This window comes from Bombina bombina, unplaced genomic scaffold (assembly GCF_027579735.1).
Source record: "Bombina bombina isolate aBomBom1 unplaced genomic scaffold, aBomBom1.pri scaffold_1096, whole genome shotgun sequence".
NCBI lineage: Eukaryota > Metazoa > Chordata > Amphibia > Anura > Bombinatoridae > Bombina > Bombina bombina.
In genome coordinates this window covers 1,991-22,527 of record NW_026511652.1, presented here as the reverse complement: position 1 = coordinate 22,527, position 20,537 = coordinate 1,991, and the positions used below count along the sequence as shown (strand labels likewise).

Genomic DNA, 20,537 nt, shown 5'->3' with positions numbered 1-20,537 from the left:
CAAGAGTCCATGAGGCCCACCCTTTTTTGTGGTGGTTATGATTTTTTTGTATAAAGCACAATTATTCCAATTCCTTATTTTATATGCTTCGCACTTTTTTTCTTATCACCCCACTTCTTGGCTATTCGTTAAACTGATTTGTGGGTGTGGTGAGGGGTGTATTTATAGGCATTTTAAGGTTTGGGAAACTTTGCCCCTCCTGGTAGGAATGTATATCCCATACGTCACTAGCTCATGGACTCTTGTTAATATGAAAGAAATGAATTTATCAGGTAAGTTCTTACATAAATTATGTTTTTGACTACAACAGTGCAACTCTTGGCAGAGCCCTCTACCCATTTGATCCCTATAACTGTTTTTTTTTTTTTGTACTCCGCCTTTGTTAATAGCGCTGCGGAATCTGTTGGCGCTCTACAAATAACCGATAATAATAATAATTCTCAGGAATTGTTATGGGTATCCTTGCTGGTATATAAAGCAGTGCCTAGTTGTCTGCAGAATTTGCATTTCATTTTGTCCTCAAATGTAGAAAATCTGAATGCCTTTAAAGCATTTTAAGGCACTATGTGTTATTTTTAACTCTTGGGAGTGTAGGACAACACCGTTTTTACACGCAAAACAATGTGCAATGCCCCTTTAAAGGGACAGTATACACCTATTTTCATGTAACTGCATGTAATAGACACTACTATAAAGAATAATATGCACAGATACTGATCTAAAAATCCAGTATAAAACCGTTTAAAAACTTAGAAGCTCCCAGTTTAGCTCTGGGAAAAAGGTTACTGGAACACCCACTGCAGGTGGGAAATAGCAGACACTCCCCCCTCCTCCTTCTGCATATGAAAAGACCCTTTACACAAACAGGAGCAAGCTGAAGTAGGTATACATCAGTATTCTCCTCAAACTTTGGGGCTTGGTTAGGAGTCTGAAAATCAGAGTATTGTTATTTAAAAAATAAGCAAAACTATACATTTAAAAAAAAAAAAAAAAAAAAACTGTCGGTTATATAAATTGATCTACAAAACATTTATGCAATACCCCTTGAATGTCAAGGGTAATCAATAGAAGTGCTACTCAGTGCTCCTGCTTCATTTATTGTACAAGTTAAAACACCTGACACTTTGCTACCTTTAAATAATGTATTGCCATTGTTAATGTATACGCTCAATCACAATGCAGATTTCCTTCTTTTGTTCATTTCTTTGTGATTATTCCAGGGTGTAAAATTACAAGTAAGCACATGCATGGTGCTTATGCACCAACAGAATATTGCATTTAGCTCATGCAGTTTGTTGCATTAAAATAAATACAAAATTAAAGTTGGGTTGCCATTTTATTGATGCTATAGCTAGAACTTTAATATTGTGTGTACCTGATTTAGGCAATTTATAGAGGTTTGAAAACCTAGGTTACAGAGTAGGTTTTTGACCTCTCTCGGAAAAGCACAATATTTTAATTCCCTTTACATGTTTTGGGGATTTGATTTTGAGTTTAATGTCCTTTTTGTGACATCATATAAAGTTATCAAGTAAGAAACGTACAGCATTGTGTCTGTAATACACAGAGATAACTTTTGCTGATAGGGTACTGACTACCATTCCTGACATGAGCCGAATACAAATTTTCACCTTTTTATAGTGTAAATTGTAGCTTGCCCCTTTGATATTTTTCCCCCAAACCATTCCTTTAATCATTAATTATCTTCTTTCCTTCTAAATACAGGGAGAATCCACAGCTGCATTCATTACTTTTGGGAAATACAGAACCTGGCCACCAGGAGTAGGCAAAGACACCCCAGCCAAAGGCTTAAATACCTCCCCCACTTCCGTCATCCCCCAGTCATTCTTTGACTTTCATCACAGGAGGTTGGCAGAGAAGTGTTGGAAGATTACTGAGTAGTTACTTATGGAGGGTAGTTCTCTTCGAGATGAGACTGGAGTTTAGTAGTCTTGTTAGCCTCTCAGTGAGAGCATTGATGAAAGTTTGAGTCTGGAGATGCAGAGAGTTTCTTTCTGCGAAACCATCCTGACTCATATTAACAGCTCCATAAGCATTCAGCTTTGACGAGTTTTGCTGCTTGCTTTTCTGCACTCAAGTCCATGTCAGAAGCACTGCTACAATCTGTCAAACTTGAAGGACCGTGTTGCTGTTCCACGACATATATTCCGGTAAGATCGTTTCAATTTTTACATGCATGCAACGTTAGAAGACCGGGTCTCAGTGGGACTCCTTTATCTTTATGGAATCAAGGGTTAATATCTCCTGAGGGGGAATATTGAACAGTGGGGGCTTTAATCATGTTTGTGATTTTGACGTCTTATGTGTAGACGTTTGGGGCTCATAGGCTATTACGGAACGAACAGGTTAATTATCGAGCTGCACAGTTTTATTGGACTGGCGCACTTTTCCTTAGCGAGTGAATCCTGCATGGTGCACCACGTGATCGGCTGCGGTCACGTTTTTTGTTTCCCATTTCCGTATTCCTGACGAGCGTCTGCGGAGAGGATCCATTTTCTCTACCTGTCTGGGTCAAAGGAGGTGGTGAGTGCCCCAGTCATTGGGGGGTGTAAGGTGCTAGTTTTTTATTTTCCCATAATCTACTTAGCAGAGTTATGGAGGATTCTGATATGTTAGAGGAGAATTCCTCTCATTCAGATTTTGATACCTGTGTATATTGTGAGGAGGCCCAGGTAACCCAGCCCTCTCAATTATGTTCTGTATGCTACAATAGGGTGTTCTTATCTTCCCTTGTTGAGACGTTAGAGACCATGAGGATTCTGCATCCTGTGAGGTGCGTTCCCTAGAATCTTCTGTTCCTACACAGGAGGTTGTCCCACATAGCGTTACCCCTTCTCCTGAAGAAGGCCTTTTTCAATCCAGAGGTTACGTGGTTTCACATGGCCATATCTCTGGCCTTAGTGCATTTGCATCTTCCTGTCACATGCAAGTGAAGGCTTAATTCGTGTACTCCTGCCCAAGGTCCGGCATGTAAGAAGACTTTGGTTTCCGATCTGTCTTCTGGGGAAGCGGTGTCCTCTGAGGCTACTCCGACGGAGGTGAATTTTGCTTTTAAATTTAGAATAGCTTGCCTGCGTGTACTTCTGAGAGAAGTTTTGGTGACGTTGGAGGATCCTAGTTCTGATCCATCAGCTCAATGTCAGTCTTCTGAGTCAGATAGCGTGCTTGTTAAGACGACTGGAGGGATGGTGATCCTATTCCTTGTTTCTATATTTATTTCTTTGTTTTTGTATCAAATTCCCAGTTCTGAGCTCTTGAGGAATTGTCGCATGACAGGCTGGACCTGTGGGTTTCACTTTCCCTTGGGCTATCTCTTGTGTGCGCTTGACTAATTTATTTTCTAATCCAGTTAGGATAAGTTAATTTTCCTTTTATTTATTTTTTTAGCGTGAAATTATTGTAGAATCTCTTCTTAGGAAGACTTTTTTTTTCGCCTCTGGGATTCTGGTACTAGTGATTTCATGGTTGTGATATATATAAAAAAACAAAGAAGGTTGTCTTTGGTCGGGGTGAGGCTCCCTCTATGTCTGAGACTATGTTTAAGCTTTGGAGCTTATATGTTTTTCTGTTATTATTCTCGGTTTTCTGGCCCTGCTAGAACTTTAGAAATTTTCATCGACCCTTGAACAGATATGTCGTATCCTAATTAACAGGCTGAACCGGTTTTCGTACTAGTTGCCTCTCTCTTCTTCAAGAGGTTATTTTCTTGTTCCTTCGGTCCAAAGGTAGCTCTACTATCCTAGATGTCAGGCTGGTTCTAGTTTAATATATTTTGGTTGGGCGTATGATATTGGATCGTATGCAGTCCAAGTGGTCTACGAGTTAATACCCTGCTTAGCTAAGCTGTTGGCATGAAGTTGATTTATGCTGTGGCAGTTTTCTTTAGGAGCTAAGTTTTGCCTCACCGGAAGGAGAGAACGATGAGTGACCTTTTTTGGAGTCTCTTTTCCGTTTCCTTTTTGCAGGGGTGAAATTTTTACCCTCTATTGGTGGTGCATAGGTGTTCTATCATTCTATTTGGTTTCTATGCTCTCTATGCAGAGCTAATTTCTTACTCTTGAGGGTTGATATACAGTTCTCTTTTCCCCTTTTCAGGGAGATGGATACTTTCCTGTCATCATGTTGAGGGAATCCTGTTTTTGGGGACTGTATCGTTTTCAGTAACCTCGTTCTGATCCTAGATTTTTCTTGCGATCTAATTTTTTTTATACAGTATCTTGTTATTATGGGTTCTGGTTACTCCTGATTTTGGCGGTTCTGGTTTCCTCCATCGCCTGTTAGTTTAAAGGAATCTCTTGCCCTTTCCATACTTTGAGTTGGATTTGGATTGGAATTCCTGGGGTAGGCTCCAGGGTGGCTCTTTGGATGCTGTTTGATCTTTCAGACAGGTAGTCCCTTTACGCCTGTTTAAGTTAAAGTATGCCGTATTTCTTTCCCTGTTCTGGGAAAATTATCTTTGGTCTACTGGGGCAGTTTTGTCTTATCATTTCCATGGAAGTGGGAGAGAGTCTTCTGGGATTCCTTCTGTTTTCTTCTAGGGAATCTTCGGTCACTCTTTCTACTCTGAGGACCTGGTTTTCTGCGTTTGTACCAGTTGGGTTCTTTCTGAAGTTGGTCTTTTTTCGGACTCTGGGAGTTCAGCAGGAGGTCGAGGTACTCTCCTTCTGTGTGTACCTTTTGATCTGGATTCTCTAAAATGTTTTTTTCGGATCTGGACCTTTGGTGGAATACGATCTATGTTCTCTGGGGGTCTGTGTCTATCCTAGTTTTTTCCCTTAGGGGATCGTGGTCAGAGATTCTTAAGTAGATCTCTGGATCTTTTCGGTGCTTGGGAAATGTATTCTTCTTTGTTCTATTCGACTATGTTACCCTTTCTCGGTTGACTCAGTCTGACAGGGTCAGGCGTCAGGGTATCTACTTGCTCCTTTTGTGCTACGTCGTGGTTTGGTCTTCATTATGGGTGCTCCATTATTATGGACTTTGGCAGGGTCTTCACCCTTGGTGTTTTGGTATATCCGTGAATGTTTTTTTTTCTGAAAGGTGTCAATCCTTTCATAAGCTGGTCCCTCGTTAGTATTTTGGGATGCTGCCCCCCCCCCCCGTTTTAGTGGGGTGATGTTGGTTCTCTCTGATTTTATATCACTCCTTGAGGTTCTCTCTGGTCCCTTTCCAGGGTGTCCTGGAGAAAGGGTTTCTTAGCCTGTTCTTGATAGGATGGCTAGTTCTTAGCCTGAGGGTTAGCCTGGCTACCCAACATACATGCAGTTATGGGTTGTATCATACTACTTTTGCCCTGGTACGTGGGCTCCTAAGCAGATCTAAGGTGTTGGGAATTTTGGTTGTCGTCCTTGTTGTGTTCGTGGAGGAGTGTTCTTTGTTTGACCTCGTAGCCAGTGGGACTCTTGTCTCCTCAGAGGTTTTTGTGCTTATTTTTGGACCAGTGATTTTGTGTGGTCTCTGACGTGGGCTTTTACGGTCCTTATTGTTGGGCAGTTTACTTGGTCCTCCTAACATTTGTTTGGGTCCTTTTGCTTTTGTTGAAGCAGTTTTCGGGAGATGGTTGTTACAGGCTGTGGTGCCGTATTTTTGTTACCTCCCCCCCCCCCCTTCCCCCCAGTTTGCATTCTGTGTCCTCTACAGGTTTGGTATGGTTTTCCCAAAAGTTGTGGACTCTCCCTGTAGTTAGAAGGAAAATCAAAATTTTGACTTGCCAGATAATTTCCTTTCCTTCAATACAGTGAGAGTCCTCAGCTCCCGCCTGTGCTCTCCGTGCCCTAAATTTAAATTTTCTTCTGGCATCTTTTTCACCCTGATATTTCTCCTACTGTTCCTTGTTCCCTCGGCAGAATGCCTGGGGGATGAGGGAAGTGGGGGAGGTATTTAAGCCTTTGCTTGGGGTGTCTTTGCCTCCTCCTGGATGGTTCTGTATTTCCCAAAATGAATGGATGCAGCTGTTGACTCTCCCTGTATCAAAGGAAACTATCTGGTAATTCATAATTGTTTTTTTCACTATATACAGGGAGTGCAGAATTATTATGCAAATGAGTATTTTGACCACATCATCCTCTTTATGCATGTTGTCTTACTCCAAGCTGTATCGGCTCGAAAGCCTACTACCAATTAAGCATATTAGGTGATGTGCATCTCTGTAATGAGAAGGGGTGTGGTCTAATGACATCAACACCCTATATCAGGTGTGCATAATTATTAGGCAACTTCCTTTCCTTTGGCAAAATGGGTCAAAAGAAGGACTTGACAGGCTCAGAAAAGTAAAAAATAGTGAGATATCTTGCAGAGGGATGCAGCACTCTTAAAATTGCAAAGCTTCTGAAGCGTGATCATCGAACAATCAAGCGTTTCATTCAAAATAGTCAACAGGGTCGCAAGAAGCGTGTGGAAAAACCAAGGCGCAAAATAACTGCCCATGAACTGAGAAAAGTCAAGCGTGCAGCTGCCAAGATGCCACTTGCCACCAGTTTGGCCATATTTCAGAGCTGCAACATCACTGGAGTGCCCAAAAGCACAAGGTGTGCAATACTCAGAGACATGGCCAAGGTAAGAAAGGCTGAAAGACGACCACCACTGAACAAGACACACAAGCTGAAACGTCAAGACTGGGCCAAGAAATATCTCAAGACTGATTGTTCTAAGGTTTTTTGGACTGATGAAATGAGAGTGAGTCTTGATGGGCCAGATGGATGGGCCCGTGGCTGGATTTTTAAAGGGCAGAGAGCTCCAGTCAGACTCAGACGCCAGCAAGGTGGAGGTGGAGTACTGGTTTGGGCTGGTATCATCAAAGATGAGCTTGTGGGGCCTTTTCGGGTTGAGGATGGAGTCAAGCTCAACTCCCAGTCCTACTGCCAGTTTCTGGAAGACACCTTCAAGCAGTGGTACAGGAAGAAGTCTGCATCCTTAAAAAAAAAACATGATTTTCATGCAGGACAATGCTCCATCACACGCGTCCAAGTACTCCACAGCGTGGCTGGCAAGAAAGGGTATAAAAGAAGAAAATCTAATGACATAGCCTCCTTGTTCACCTGATCTGAACCCCATTGAGAACCTGTGGTCCATCATCAAATGTGAGATTTACAAGGAGGGAAAACAGTACACCTCTCTGAACAGTGTCTGGGAGGCTGTGGTTGCTGCTGCACGCAATGTTGATGGTGAACAGATCAAAACACTGACAGAATCCATGGATGGCAGGCTTTTGAGTGTCCTTGCAAAGAAAGGTGGCTATATTGGTCACTGATTTGTTTTTGTTTTGTTTTTGAATGTCAGAAATGTATATTTGTGAATGTTGAGATGTTATATTGGTTTCACTGGTAAAAATAAATAATTGAAATGGGTATATATTTGTTTTTTGTTAAGTTGCCTAATAATTATGCACAGTAATAGTCACCTGCACACACAGATATCCCCCTAAAATAGCTATAACTAAAAGCAAACTAAAAACTACTTCCAAAACTATTCAGCTTTGATATTGAGTTTTTTGGGTTCATTGAGAACATGGTTGTTCAATAATAAAATTAATCCTCAAAAATACAACTTGCCTAATAATTCTGCACTCCCTGTATATGTATGTGTATATATATATATATATATATATATATATATATATATATATATATATATATATATATATATATATATATATATATATATAAAATATTTATTACTGTGTGTGTATATGTATGCATGTGTTTCTCATACTCTTGAACATTCTTACTTGTTGCTCTAAAGCCTTTTCCAATCCACTTAAAAAGAAAGGAAATTTTACGCCATTCTTATTTTATCGTTATCAAAATTTGTTCAACAATCTTTTGTTTTACATTTAAAAAGTTTATCGAATTCTATATGTCTTTAACAAGTGTGCTAATATAAGAATCCAATTTAAAGCCTTCAAGCAGGAAGATTATGTAGATTTACATTTTGCTAATATGAGATTTATACCAAAAATATTGAATCGTTGGCAAGATCATAAAATATTTGTAATGCTTTAATTGTGGGACTTCTCCTTTTATTTCTAGTTTATACTTGTATGAGCAGCCTCCCATGCCTGAATGTAACATGACATTAATATAAATAAAAGCCAAAGATTAAAAAAACGTTTTCACTCTTCTATCCACAGAATGGCAATTCCAATATGTATGGTGTTGGGAATGCAGCACAAGCCCGAGGCGCACAGCAGCCTCCAGCACAAGCTCTCAGTTCATCTCAGCCTAACCTCCGTGCGCAAGTGCCTCCTCCTATTATACCCCCTCAGGTGGGAACATTTCTGAAATATACAATGTAACAAAACGGAAGTCTACTCCAGAATTGTTGTTGTTTAAAAAGATAGATAATCCCTTTTACTCATTCCCCATTGTTGAATAACCAATACGGTTATATTAATATACTTTTACCTCTGTGATTACCTTGTATCTAAGCCTCTGCAGACTGACTCTTTATTTTAATTCTTTTTACAGACTTGAATTTTAGCCAATCAGTGCTGATTTATAAATAAATCGCACGTGAGTGAGCACAATTTTATCTATATGGCATGAACTAGCGCTGTGTAACTATGAAAAACTGTCTAATGGACAGAGAAAAGAGGCAGCCTTCAAGGGCTTAGAAACTAACATATGAACCTACCTAGGTTTAGCTTTCAACAAAGAATACCAACAGAACAAAGCAAATTTCTAAATCATTAACGTTAATACAATCCAGTAGGTAAAATGGATCATTGGGAACACATTTAAGGGGAGAAAATATTGTCCCAGTCCCTTTAACTTGATCATGTTACAAAGTTTTTGACTGTGACATCGCATTAAAGTGACTGTAAAGTTGAGTGTACTTGCTCACGTCATAGGATAGAATTTAAAAATGTAGGCATACTTTCATTCATCAAATTTGTACTATGTATTAATATTCTCAGATTTTTACCTTTTTAATGCTATAACGATAAGCGCGGTTCCTTCGCCCGCCATAGTCCTCAATTGATTGACAGATGAGGAATCTGCAGTCTACTTATCATTGTTTCCACTCCGGGGCGTGACGTTTGTGCAAAGGAGCTTAACGCCCCCGTGGAGAAGCAATTATTAGTGGATTGCAGATTCGTCATCTGTCAATCAATTGAGGACTATGGAGGGTGGCGGAACGGCGCTTATCATAATAGCATTAAAAGGTAAAAATCTGAGAATATTAATAAATAGTACAAATTTGATGAATGAATCTATGCCTACATTTTTAAATTCTATCCTATGACATGAGCGAGTACGCTCAAGTTTACATTTACTTTAAGAAACAATAATGTTAAAGTATTTTGCATGGAAAGAGTTTTTCTATATCTATAGAGACCGAATAACATTTTTATATTCTAGAAATATTTTTTTTATTAAAACATTTCAATAAAACTTTGCTTTACTGATAATTTTAGTTGGCGTTTACACCGCCTGCTTGCTTCTTACTTAAGTAGCAGTTTGTGTGTTATTTTCAGTATAGTCATATAGAGGTATGGGTGTCGGCGAAATACAAGGAAGGTATATCCGTTTGCAAATGGTACAGACATTTGTAATAGAGTTAATGTTCCAGGTGGGGTTTGGACCAAATGAGAAGTGATATTTAAAAATATAAATAAAAAAATGTCATGATGGTGAAAGGCCACAAGTCAAAATGCGTGGGGATATTCTCCTCCTGACCACCAGGAGGAATCAAGACACCCCAACACACCAGGGCTTTAAATCCCTCCCACTTCCCATGATCCTCAGTTATTTATAATATAGCCAAGTAGATGAGGAAAAAGGAAAAGCAGGAAAGATAAAGCAAGGCAAAAATATGCCAACAAGTATTTGCTGCGATTTGAACAAAGACAAAGGGCAGGGCTCCTGGACTCTCACCATCATGAAAGAAATGTATTTATCAGGTAAGCATAAATTGTTTCATCAGATGGTGAGAGTCCACAAGTCATCACGTGTGGGAAATCAATAGCCAATTTCTTATTTGTTTTTGCCTTTTTTGTTTTCAATTATCTATTTTACCTGCTGGAATGTATTATTAAATTGTTTACAAATAGCTCCTTGACATCTGCATTTGAAATTGGCGATTTGGCCTATGACATCCCTACCTATACTTAAAGTTGCTATTCTTAAGTATAGGCTAAAGAAAGCTGTGTAAATATAGCCAGAAGAAGTTCTACTCCTGGGGGTGGGAGAGATGAGTAATAAAATGTTAATTTCCAGTTCTTCTCTATTGGGATTTGATATACAAAAGAGATATATAATATATATGATATATAAGAGATTTGATTTCCCTGCAAGCTCAACCCATTTTTCGGGAGTACAGGTATACCCCGCTCATACAGCGGGTTAGGGACCAGAGCCCTGCTGTAAAGTGAAGCAAGACGGATTTAGCTTTCTTTTCACCTGCCAGTGTTTTCGAAAACATGTTTGAACCAACATATATTAGGGGTGCAATAGGGCTACGTTTAGTTTAGCACTAGCACAGCACAGTATTCAATTGGTATTCAATAAATACTGTACCTGTAAATTAGTGACAATTACTGTAATAACATTTGCCAGACTATAACACTGAGACACAGATTGCACTGCAATGCAGTTAACAGAATGAACTAATCATTACAAAATGGTGGCAGTCACTTTTCTTGCAATCTCACGACGATTACAGCACTGTTTCAAAATCCTTGGAGTTTAAACTTCAGCTCCACAAAGCTCTGTATTAGCCAAGCACTGTAAAGTGAGGTATACCTGTATTTTTCATAATAAGAACAATTCCAGAGCAAGGGTTTATGTTCTCAAGCTGAAGGGTAGCGTGCAGAAAAGGTGGTTTGATTCATGGAATAAACTTCCTTTATAGGTGAAAAGGACAAACACTGTTTGGGATAAGCATAAGGCTATCCTACAAACTAAATAAGTTTACACTTAAACTTAAATATGTTTATATGTATGTGTACTATGTGCTGTTCAACACTATTTGTATAGAATGGATTTAAAGATTAAAGGGACATAAAACCCTATTTGTTTTCTTGATTTCAGACAGAGAATACAATTTTAAGCAACTTTCCAATTTATATCTATTATCCATGTTGCTTCATTATTTGGTATCCTTTATTGAAGGAGCACTAATGTACTACTGGGAGCTAGCTGAACACATTGGGGTGGCTGCACACATGCCTCATCATTGGCTTACCAAGTAGCAGCTAGCTCCTAAGCCTACCTAGGTATGATTTTCAACAATGGATACAAATAAAACAATGCAAATTAGATCATAGAAGTAAATTGGGAAGTTGTTAAATAAAATTTTCTTTCACTATTTAGATAAAGCAAACAATGAAGTTTACTGTCATCAGTGTTTTACATAAAGTATGAGTTACTTATTCTCTCACTTATACGTTCATGGTTACACACTCTTTTTATAGACTTCCACCTACAAGCAAGATAAGTGTTTTTTCTTTCAGCAATGTATGTTGAGGAAAACTTCTTCAGCTGGTTGAGAACTAAATTATTTGAATGGATAAAATAATAGCAAGGCACTCCAACAGCACTTAAATCCATGTTCTTCTGCGTGAACACTTTCTTGTACACTAGCCAAACACTAGGGCAACGCCCCTGTCTAGGACCATAGCAAACAAGATCTTTCTCACACCAAAGTAGAAGAAAACAGGGCTGAATAAAAGTACAATTTTTCTCCAACATAGGTGTGTCCGGTCCACGGCGTCATCCTTACTTGTGGGATATTCTCTTCCCCAACAGGAAATGGCAAAGAGCCCAGCAAAGCTGGTCACATGATCCCTCCTAGGCTCCGCCTACCCCAGTCATTCTCTTTGCCGTTGTACAGGCAACATCTCCACGGAGATGGCTTAGAGTTTTTTAGTGTTTAACTGTAGTTTTTCATTATTCAATCAAGAGTTTGTTATTTTCAAATAGTGCTGGTACGTACTATTTACTCAGAAACAGAAAAGAGATGAAGAATTCTGTTTGTATGAGGAAAATGATTTTAGCAACCGTAACTAAAATCCATGGCTGTTCCACACAGGACTGTTGAGAGCATTAACTTCAGTTGGGGGAACAGTTTGCAGTCCTTTGCTGCTTGAGGTATGACACATTCTAACAAGACGATGTAATGCTGGAAGCTGTCATTTTCCCTATGGGATCCGGTAAGCCATGTTTATTACGATTGTAAATAAGGGCTTCACAAGGGCTTATTTAGACTGTAGACATTTTTTGGGCTAAATCGATTGATATTGACACTTATTTAGCCTTGAGGAATCATTTATTCTGGGTATTTTGATATAATTATATCGGCAGGCACTGTTTTAGACACCTTATTCTTTAGGGGCTTTCCCAAAGCATAGGCAGAGTCTCATTTTCGCGCCGGTGTTGCGCACTTGTTTTTGAGAGGCATGGCATGCAGTCGCATGTGAGAGGAGCTCTGATACTGATAAAAGACTTCTGAAGGCATCATTTGGTATCGTATTCCCCTTTGGGTTTGGTTGGGTCTCAGCAAAGCAGATACCAGGGACTGTAAAGGGGTTAAAGCTTAAAACGGCTCCGGTTCCGTTATTTTAAGGGTTAAAGCTTCCAAAATTGGTGTGCAATATTTTCAAGGCTTTAAGACACTGTGGTGAAAGTTTGGTGAATTTTGAACAATTCCTTCATGTTTTTTCGCAATTGCAGTAATAAAGTGTGTTCAGTTTAAAATTTAAAGTGACAGTAACGGTTTTATTTCAAAACGTTTTTTGTACTTTCTTATCAAGTTTATGCCTGTTTAACATGTCTGAACTACCAGATAGACTGTGTTCTGAATGTGGGGAAGCCAGAATTCCTATTCATTTAAATAAATGTGATTTATGTGATAATGACAATGATGCCCAAGATGATTCCTCAAGTGAGGGGAGTAAGCATGGTACTGCATCATTCCCTCCTTCGTCTACACGAGTCTTGCCCACTCAGGAGGCCCCTAGTACATCTAGCGCGCCAATACTCCTTACTATGCAACAATTAACGGCTGTAATGGATAATTCTGTCAAAAACATTTTAGCCAAAATGAACCCTTGTCAGCGTAAGCGTGGATGCTCTGTTTTAGTTACTGAAGAGCATGACGACGCTGATATTAATATCTCTGAAGGGCCCCTAACCCAATCTGAGGGAGCCAGGGAGGTTTTGTCTGAGGGAGAAATTACTGATTTAGGGAACATTTCTCAGCAGGCTGAATCTGATGTGATTACTTTTAAATTTAAATTGGAACATCTCCGCATTTTGCTTAAGGAGGTATTATCCACTCTGGATGATTGTGAAAATTTGGTCATCCCAGAGAAACTATGTAAAATGGACAAGTTCCTAGAGGTGCCGGGGCTCCCAGAAGCTTTTCCTATACCCAAGCGGGTGGCGGACATTGTTAATAAAGAATGGGAAAGGCCCGGTATTCCTTTCGTCCCTCCCCCCATATTTAAAAAATTGTTTCCTATGGTCGACCCCAGAAAGGACTTATGGCAGTCAGTCCCCAAGGTCGAGGGAGCGGTTTCTACTTTAAACAAACGCACCACTATTCCCATAGAGGATAGTTGTGCTTTCAAAGATCCTATGGATAAAAAATTAGAAGGTTTGCTTAAAAAGATGTTTGTTCAGCAGGGTTACCTTCTACAACCCATTTCATGCATTGTCCCTGTCACTACAGCCGCATATTTCTGGTTTGATGAACTGATTAAGGTGCTCGATAGTGACTCTCCTCCTTATGAGGAGATTATGGACAGAGTCAATGCTCTCAAATTGGCTAATTCTTTCACTCTAGACGCCTCTTTGCAATTGGCTAAGTTAGCGGCTAAGAATTCTGGGTTTGCTATTGTGGCGCGCAGAGCGCTTTGGTTGAAATCTTGGTCGGCTGATGCGTCTTCCAAGAACAAGCTACTAAACATTCCTTTCAAGGGGAAAACGCTGTTTGGTCCTGACTTGAAAGAGATTATCTCTGATATCACTGGGGGTAAGGGCCATGCCCTTCCTCAGGATCGGCCTTTCAAGGCAAAAAATAGACCTAATTTTCGTCCCTTTCGTAAAAACGGACCAGCCCAAGGTGCTACGTCCTCTAAGCAAGAGGGTAATACTTCTCAGGCCAAGCCAGCTTGGAGACCAATGCAAGGCTGGAACAAGGGAAAGCAGGCAAAGAAACCTGCCACTGCTACCAAGACAGCATGAAATATCGGCCCCCGATCCGGGACCGGATCTGGTGGGGGGCAGACTCTCTCTCTTCGCTCAGGCTTGGGCAAGAGATGTTCTGGATCCTTGGGCGCTAGAAATAGTCTCCCAGGGTTATCTTCTGGAATTCAAGGGACTTCCCCCAAGGGGAAGGTTCCACAGGTCTCAGTTGTCTTCAGACCACATAAAAAGACAGGCGTTCTTACATTGTGTAGAAGACCTGTTAAAAATGGGAGTGATTCATCCTGTTCCATTGAGAGAACAAGGGATGGGGTTCTACTCCAATCTGTTCATAGTTCCCAAAAAAGAGGGAACATTCAGACCAATCCTAGATCTCAAGATCTTAAACAAATTTCTCAAGGTCCCATCTTTCAAGATGGAAACCATTCGAACTATCCTTCCTTCCATCCAGGAAGGTCAATTCATGACCACGGTGGATTTAAAGGATGCGTATCTACATATTCCTATCCACAAGGAACATCATCGGTTCCTAAGGTTTGCATTCCTGGACAAACATTACCAGTTCGTGGCGCTTCCTTTCGGATTAGCCACTGCTCCAAGGATTTTCACAAAGGTACTAGGGTCCCTTCTAGCTGTGCTAAGACCAAGGGGCATTGCAGTAGTACCTTACCTGGACGACATTCTGATTCAAGCGTCGTCCCTCCCTCGAGCAAAGGCTCACACGGACATCGTCCTGGCCTTTCTCAGATCGCACGGCTGGAAAGTGAACGTGGAAAAGAGTTCTCTATCCCCGTCAACAAGGGTTCCCTTCTTGGGAACAGTTATAGACTCCTCAGAAATGAGGATTTTTCTAACAGAGGCCAGAAAGACAAAGCTTCTGGACTCTTGTCGAATACTTCATTCCGTTCCTCTTCCTTCCGTAGCTCAGTGCATGGAAGTGATCGGGTTGATGGTAGCGGCAATGGACATAGTTCCTTTTGCGCGCACTCATCTAAGACCATTACAACTGTGCATGCTCAGTCAGTGGAATGGGGACTATACAGACTTGTCTCCAAAGATACAAGTAAATCAGAGGACCAGAGACTCACTCCGTTGGTGGCTGTCCCTGGACAACCTGTCACGAGGGATGACATTCCACAGACCAGAGTGGGTCATTGTCACGACCGACGCCAGTCTGATGGGCTGGGGCGCGGTCTGGGGATCCCTGAAAGCTCAGGGTCTTTGGTCTCGGGAAGAATCTCTTCTACCGATAAATATTCTGGAACTGAGAGCGATATTCAATGCTCTCAAGGCTTGGCCTCAGCTAGCGAGGACCAAGTTCATACGGTTTCAATCAGACAACATGACGACTGTTGCGTACATCAACCATCAGGGGGGAACAAGGAGTTCCCTAGCGATGGAAGAAGTGACCAAGATTATTCTATGGGCGGAGTCTCACTCCTGCCACCTGTCTGCTATCCACATCCCGGGAGTGGAAAATTGGGAAGCGGATTTTCTGAGTCGTCAGACATTGCATCCGGGGGAGTGGGAACTCCATCCGGAAATCTTTGCCCAAGTCACTCAACTTTGGGGCATTCCAGACATGGATCTGATGGCCTCTCGTCAGAACTTCAAAGTTCCTTGCTACGGGTCCAGATCCAGGGATCCCAAGGCGGCTCTAGTGGATGCACTAGTAGCACCTTGGACCTTCAAACTAGCTTATGTGTTCCCGCCGTTTCCTCTCATCCCCAGGCTGGTAGCCAGGATCAATCAGGAGAGGGCGTCGGTGATCTTGATAGCTCCTGCGTGGCCACGCAGGACTTGGTATGCAGATCTGGTGAATATGTCATCGGCTCCACCTTGGAAGCTACCTTTGAGACGAGACCTTCTTGTTCAGGGTCCGTTCGAACATCCGAATCTGGTTTCACTCCAGCTGACTGCTTGGAGATTGAACGCTTGATTTTATCGAAGCGAGGTTTCTCAGATTCTGTTATCGATACTCTTGTTCAGGCCAGAAAGCCTGTAACTAGAAAGATTTACCACAAAATTTGGAAAAAATATATCTGTTGGTGTGAATCTAAAGGATTCCCTTGGGACAAGGTTAAGATTCCTAGGATTCTATCCTTCCTTCAAGAAGGATTGGAAAAAGGATTATCGGCAAGTTCCCTGAAGGGACAGATTTCTGCCTTGTCGGTGTTACTTCACAAAAAACTGGCCGCTGTGCCAGATGTTCAAGCCTTTGTTCAGGCTCTGGTTAGAATCAAGCCTGTTTACAAACCTTTGACTCCTCCTTGGAGTCTCAATCTAGTTCTTTCAGTTCTTCAGGGGGTTCCGTTTGAACCCTTACATTCCGTTGATATTAAGTTATTATCTTGGAAAGTTTTGTTTTTAGTTGCAATTTCTTCTGCTAGAAGAGTTTCAGAATTATCTGCTCTGCAGTGTTCTCCTCCTTATCTGGTGTTCCATGCAGATAAGGTGGTTTTACGTACTAAACCTGGTTTTCTTCCAAAAGTTGTTTCTAACAAAAACATTAACCAGGAGATTATCGTACCTTCTCTGTGTCCGAAACCAGTTTCAAAGAAGGAACGCTTGTTGCACAATTTGGATGTTGTTCGCGCTCTAAAATTCTATTTAGATGCTACAAAGGATTTTAGACAAACATCTTCCCTGTTTGTTGTTTATTCAGGTAAAAGGAGAGGTCAAAAAGCAACTTCTACCTCTCTCTCTTTTTGGATTAAAAGCATCATCAGATTGGCTTACGAGACTGCCGGACGGCAGCCTCCCGAAAGAATCACGGCTCATTCCACTAGGGCTGTGGCTTCCACATGGGCCTTCAAGAACGAGGCTTCTGTTGATCAGATATGTAGGGCAGCGACTTGGTCTTCACTGCACACTTTTACCAAATTTTACAAGTTTGATACTTTTGCTTCTTCTGAGGCTATTTTTGGGAGAAAGGTTTTGCAAGCCGTGGTGCCTTCCATTTAGGTGACCTGATTTGCTCCCTCCCTTCATCCGTGTCCTAAAGCTTTGGTATTGGTTCCCACAAGTAAGGATGACGCCGTGGACCGGACACACCTATGTTGGAGAAAACAGAATTTATGTTTACCTGATAAATTTCTTTCTCCAACGGTGTGTCCGGTCCACGGCCCGCCCTGGTTTTTTAATCAGGTCTGATAATTTATTTTCTTTAACTACAGTCACCACGGTACCATATGGTTTCTCCTATGCTATTATTCCTCCTTAACGTCGGTCGAATGACTGGGGTAGGCGGAGCCTAGGAGGGATCATGTGACCAGCTTTGCTGGGCTCTTTGCCATTTCCTGTTGGGGAAGAGAATATCCCACAAGTAAGGATGACGCCGTGGACCGGACACACCGTTGGAGAAAGAAATTTATCAGGTAAACATAAATTCTGTTTTTTTTATTCCAAACGAGTTAATGGCAAACAAATGCAGTCGGGATAGTAGTAATCTCCCAGTGACATGTAACTAATCGGGAGTTTTCAGAGGGCCCTACACAATGGTTAATAGTTTTATTTGTATAATCTATGCACAGTCTAATTATTATTCTTACATGTATGTATATATGTGTGGTCCTATCAATGTGTAGAAATGTAATTTTCTCATTTATTCTTAGGTTCCTCCTTCTTTACTAAAGTACCCGCCAAACAATGGGGGCCTGAATCCGCTTTTTGGCCCTCAGCAAGTAGCCATGTTGAACCAGCTCTCTCAATTAAACCAGCTTACCCAGCTCTCTCAAATCTCCCAGCTACAAGTAAGTTTGGGTACATAGTACCACATCTTGCCACCCTCCTTTTCTTGCTTTGGGAATATATATAGGTGATTTTTAAAAATAAAATCTGGATAATTTTTAGTAAGCAAAACAAAAGAATACCGGAGCTTAGGTAAGATGCGCAAAAGGTAAATTAATTAGACAGGGATAAAAAAAAGATGTAAAAACACACTTGCAAGTGAGAAAAATGGCTCAGTAAACCAGAGCTAAGAATTGTCCCATGGTTTTCTCTTAGTATCACTAATAGACACATTTTGAGCTTTAATCGGTTGTAAAATTGTATAGATGCCAGTGGGAGTTAGCTGAGCTGATTAAAATGTTTACCCCTCACTTATAAAGACCAAGTTAATAAAGCTTTCATTGTTGAAACTGTCACAAATGAATGTTATGAATAATTTATGGATAATACTGGTTTTTATGTCTATTCATTTTAAATGCAGTTGTGCAAGGGAATTCTAGTTGTTTTGTTTTTATATATATATATTTCCAGTGCCTTTATTTTATTATTTTTCTTCTCACAGAGGTTATTGGCTCAGCAGCAGAAGGTGCAGAATCCAAGAGGGGTGTCTTCTGGGACACGCCAACAGCAAGAACAACAGGTCTGTTAAATTGATAATAAAGTGGTCAGAATGCTCAAAATCTCAGTCTATGGTTTTTAAGTACTTTATCCGACTTGTCTATGTGTTGTGCTCCCCCCCCCCATCTGTTTTGTTATCTTTTATAAATGCTGAGGTTTCTGTAGTAAATATGAAATCCTCTCTCAATTTTAAGGTTCGGAATATGGGTTTGCATCAACAGTCCCGTCAATATGAGCCTAACCTGCTCATGAAGCAGCCTGTTCCCCAGTCTCCCCAGTCAATGCACCATCAACCTCCCATGAAGTCCTATATGGAGAATGTGTTGCCTCACTCAACCCCCGAGATGCCAAAAGTACCTTCACCCATCAGTGCTTTTGGTGGATTTTCATTAGGTCATTATAAGACTATTTTCTTGTATTTTACATTTAATAATGGCCATATTTTTATAGCTAAAAACCTGTGTAGTTGGCTCAAATGCAACAATTTATATGTGTTTGTCTTTTAAGGATTGAATTCAAATGTAAATATGGAACTTGGAAGTATGAAGGAGCCACAGTCCCGACTGAGGAAATGGACGACGGTTGACAGCATGTCTTCTAGTACGTCACTGGATCAGAATTCCAGTAAACATGGTAATGAGGGTCTAAAGAGAGAATCGGTTTGATTTAGCAAGATTTTGAGTAGATCTATCAATTGTGATCGTACTTTAACTATAGCTCCTATGTAGCAAAGCAAGTAAAAGCTTTTAATCTTAAAATATATTAAATGGCCATTCTACTGAAAAAATAGACATTCTAATTAGTTATAGCCTATTGTGGTGCGAAGCTGGAATTCCTGCAATGCTATTGGCTAAGCAGTGGAAACGTCACCTCTCTGCCAAATAGCGAAGATGGCATTGTGCCTGTGGGCTGCCTTAGCAGCTCATTTAAGGCTTTTGCTTGGAGCAAATAAAGGAACTTTCAGCATGAAGTATTTTATACTTCATGAATGAAAGTCCCCTTTATTTGTTCCAATAGTAAATCCTAGCATTTCAGAAACGCTAGGATTTACCATCACTTTAAAACATTTCCATGGCCAATATAAAGAAAGACCCTGGTCCTGATGCATTTTGGCAAGAGCTTTACTTTTTGAAATCTTTTCACCTGCATGTTCTCTGGTCTGTGTGTGACATAAGTTTCCATGATTTTATGCAGGTGCTATTTCAAGTGGTTTTAGACTTGAAGATTCTCCTTTTGGTTCATATGATTTCATGAATAGCAGTAATTCTCCATCCAGCCCTCCAGGATCAATAGGAGATGGCTGGCCCAGTGCCAAATCGCCAAATGGCTCCAGCAGTGTCAATTGGCCCCCAGGTGAGTAATGAAGTGGCTTTGTCTCCTTATTTAGTATTCTTTTTACTTGTATTAATGGTTTTTGTATGTACTAAACAACATTTTTATGTTAAATGGACTGTACTGTGATTGTTTTTCTTTTCTTCTCCCCTGTGTCCAATTTACCTGCCAGAGTGTATTAAACAGTCTAGAAAAAGCTCCTTTACCCTTGTTTTGTCATTTTAAATGACTGATTTTGTCTTTGGTATGATTATAGCAATGCTATATAAACAAGAATCTTAAGAATAAATTGCACTTCCAGAGGGTGCCGGAACAGAGAGATTCTAACACTGTAATTTTCCATTGTTCTCTCTCAGTACTAGTTTCACTGTCATAATTTCCTTCCTTAAGGCAGGGAGAGTCCATGACTTCATTCCTTACTGTTGGGAAATAAAACACCTGGCCACCAGGAGTAGGCAAAGACACCCCAGCCAAAGGCTTAAATATCCCTCCCACTTACCCTATCCCCTAGTTATTCTTTGCCTTTCGTCACTATAGGAGGTGGCAGAGAAGTGTCAGAAGGTTTGGATAGTCCTGTAATTTGGTATGTTCCCTTCATAAAAGGACTGGAGTTTTAAGTAATCATGTCAACCTCTCAGTGAAAGTATTGATGGAATTTAGTCTTGAGGGGCAGGGAAAAAATTTTTTGCA

General features: G+C 40.6%; 1 protein-coding gene across 1 annotated transcript in view; it reads left to right on the top strand.

Moving 5' to 3' along the window:
- LOC128643891 (trinucleotide repeat-containing gene 6A protein-like) overlaps window positions 1-19,868 on the top strand; it is a gene marked incomplete at both ends in the record, with an annotated part of 86,897 nt that extends 67,029 nt beyond the window's left edge. Inside the window, 6 exons of the mRNA XM_053696662.1 lie at window positions 8,150-8,284; window positions 17,783-17,920; window positions 18,460-18,537; window positions 18,710-18,908; window positions 19,023-19,148; window positions 19,710-19,868. Of these exons, the coding sequence (XP_053552637.1) occupies window positions 8,150-8,284; window positions 17,783-17,920; window positions 18,460-18,537; window positions 18,710-18,908; window positions 19,023-19,148; window positions 19,710-19,868 (835 nt within the window). The remainder of the gene's footprint in view (window positions 1-8,149; window positions 8,285-17,782; window positions 17,921-18,459; window positions 18,538-18,709; window positions 18,909-19,022; window positions 19,149-19,709) is intronic.
- Window positions 19,869-20,537: the final 669 nt, after the last annotated feature.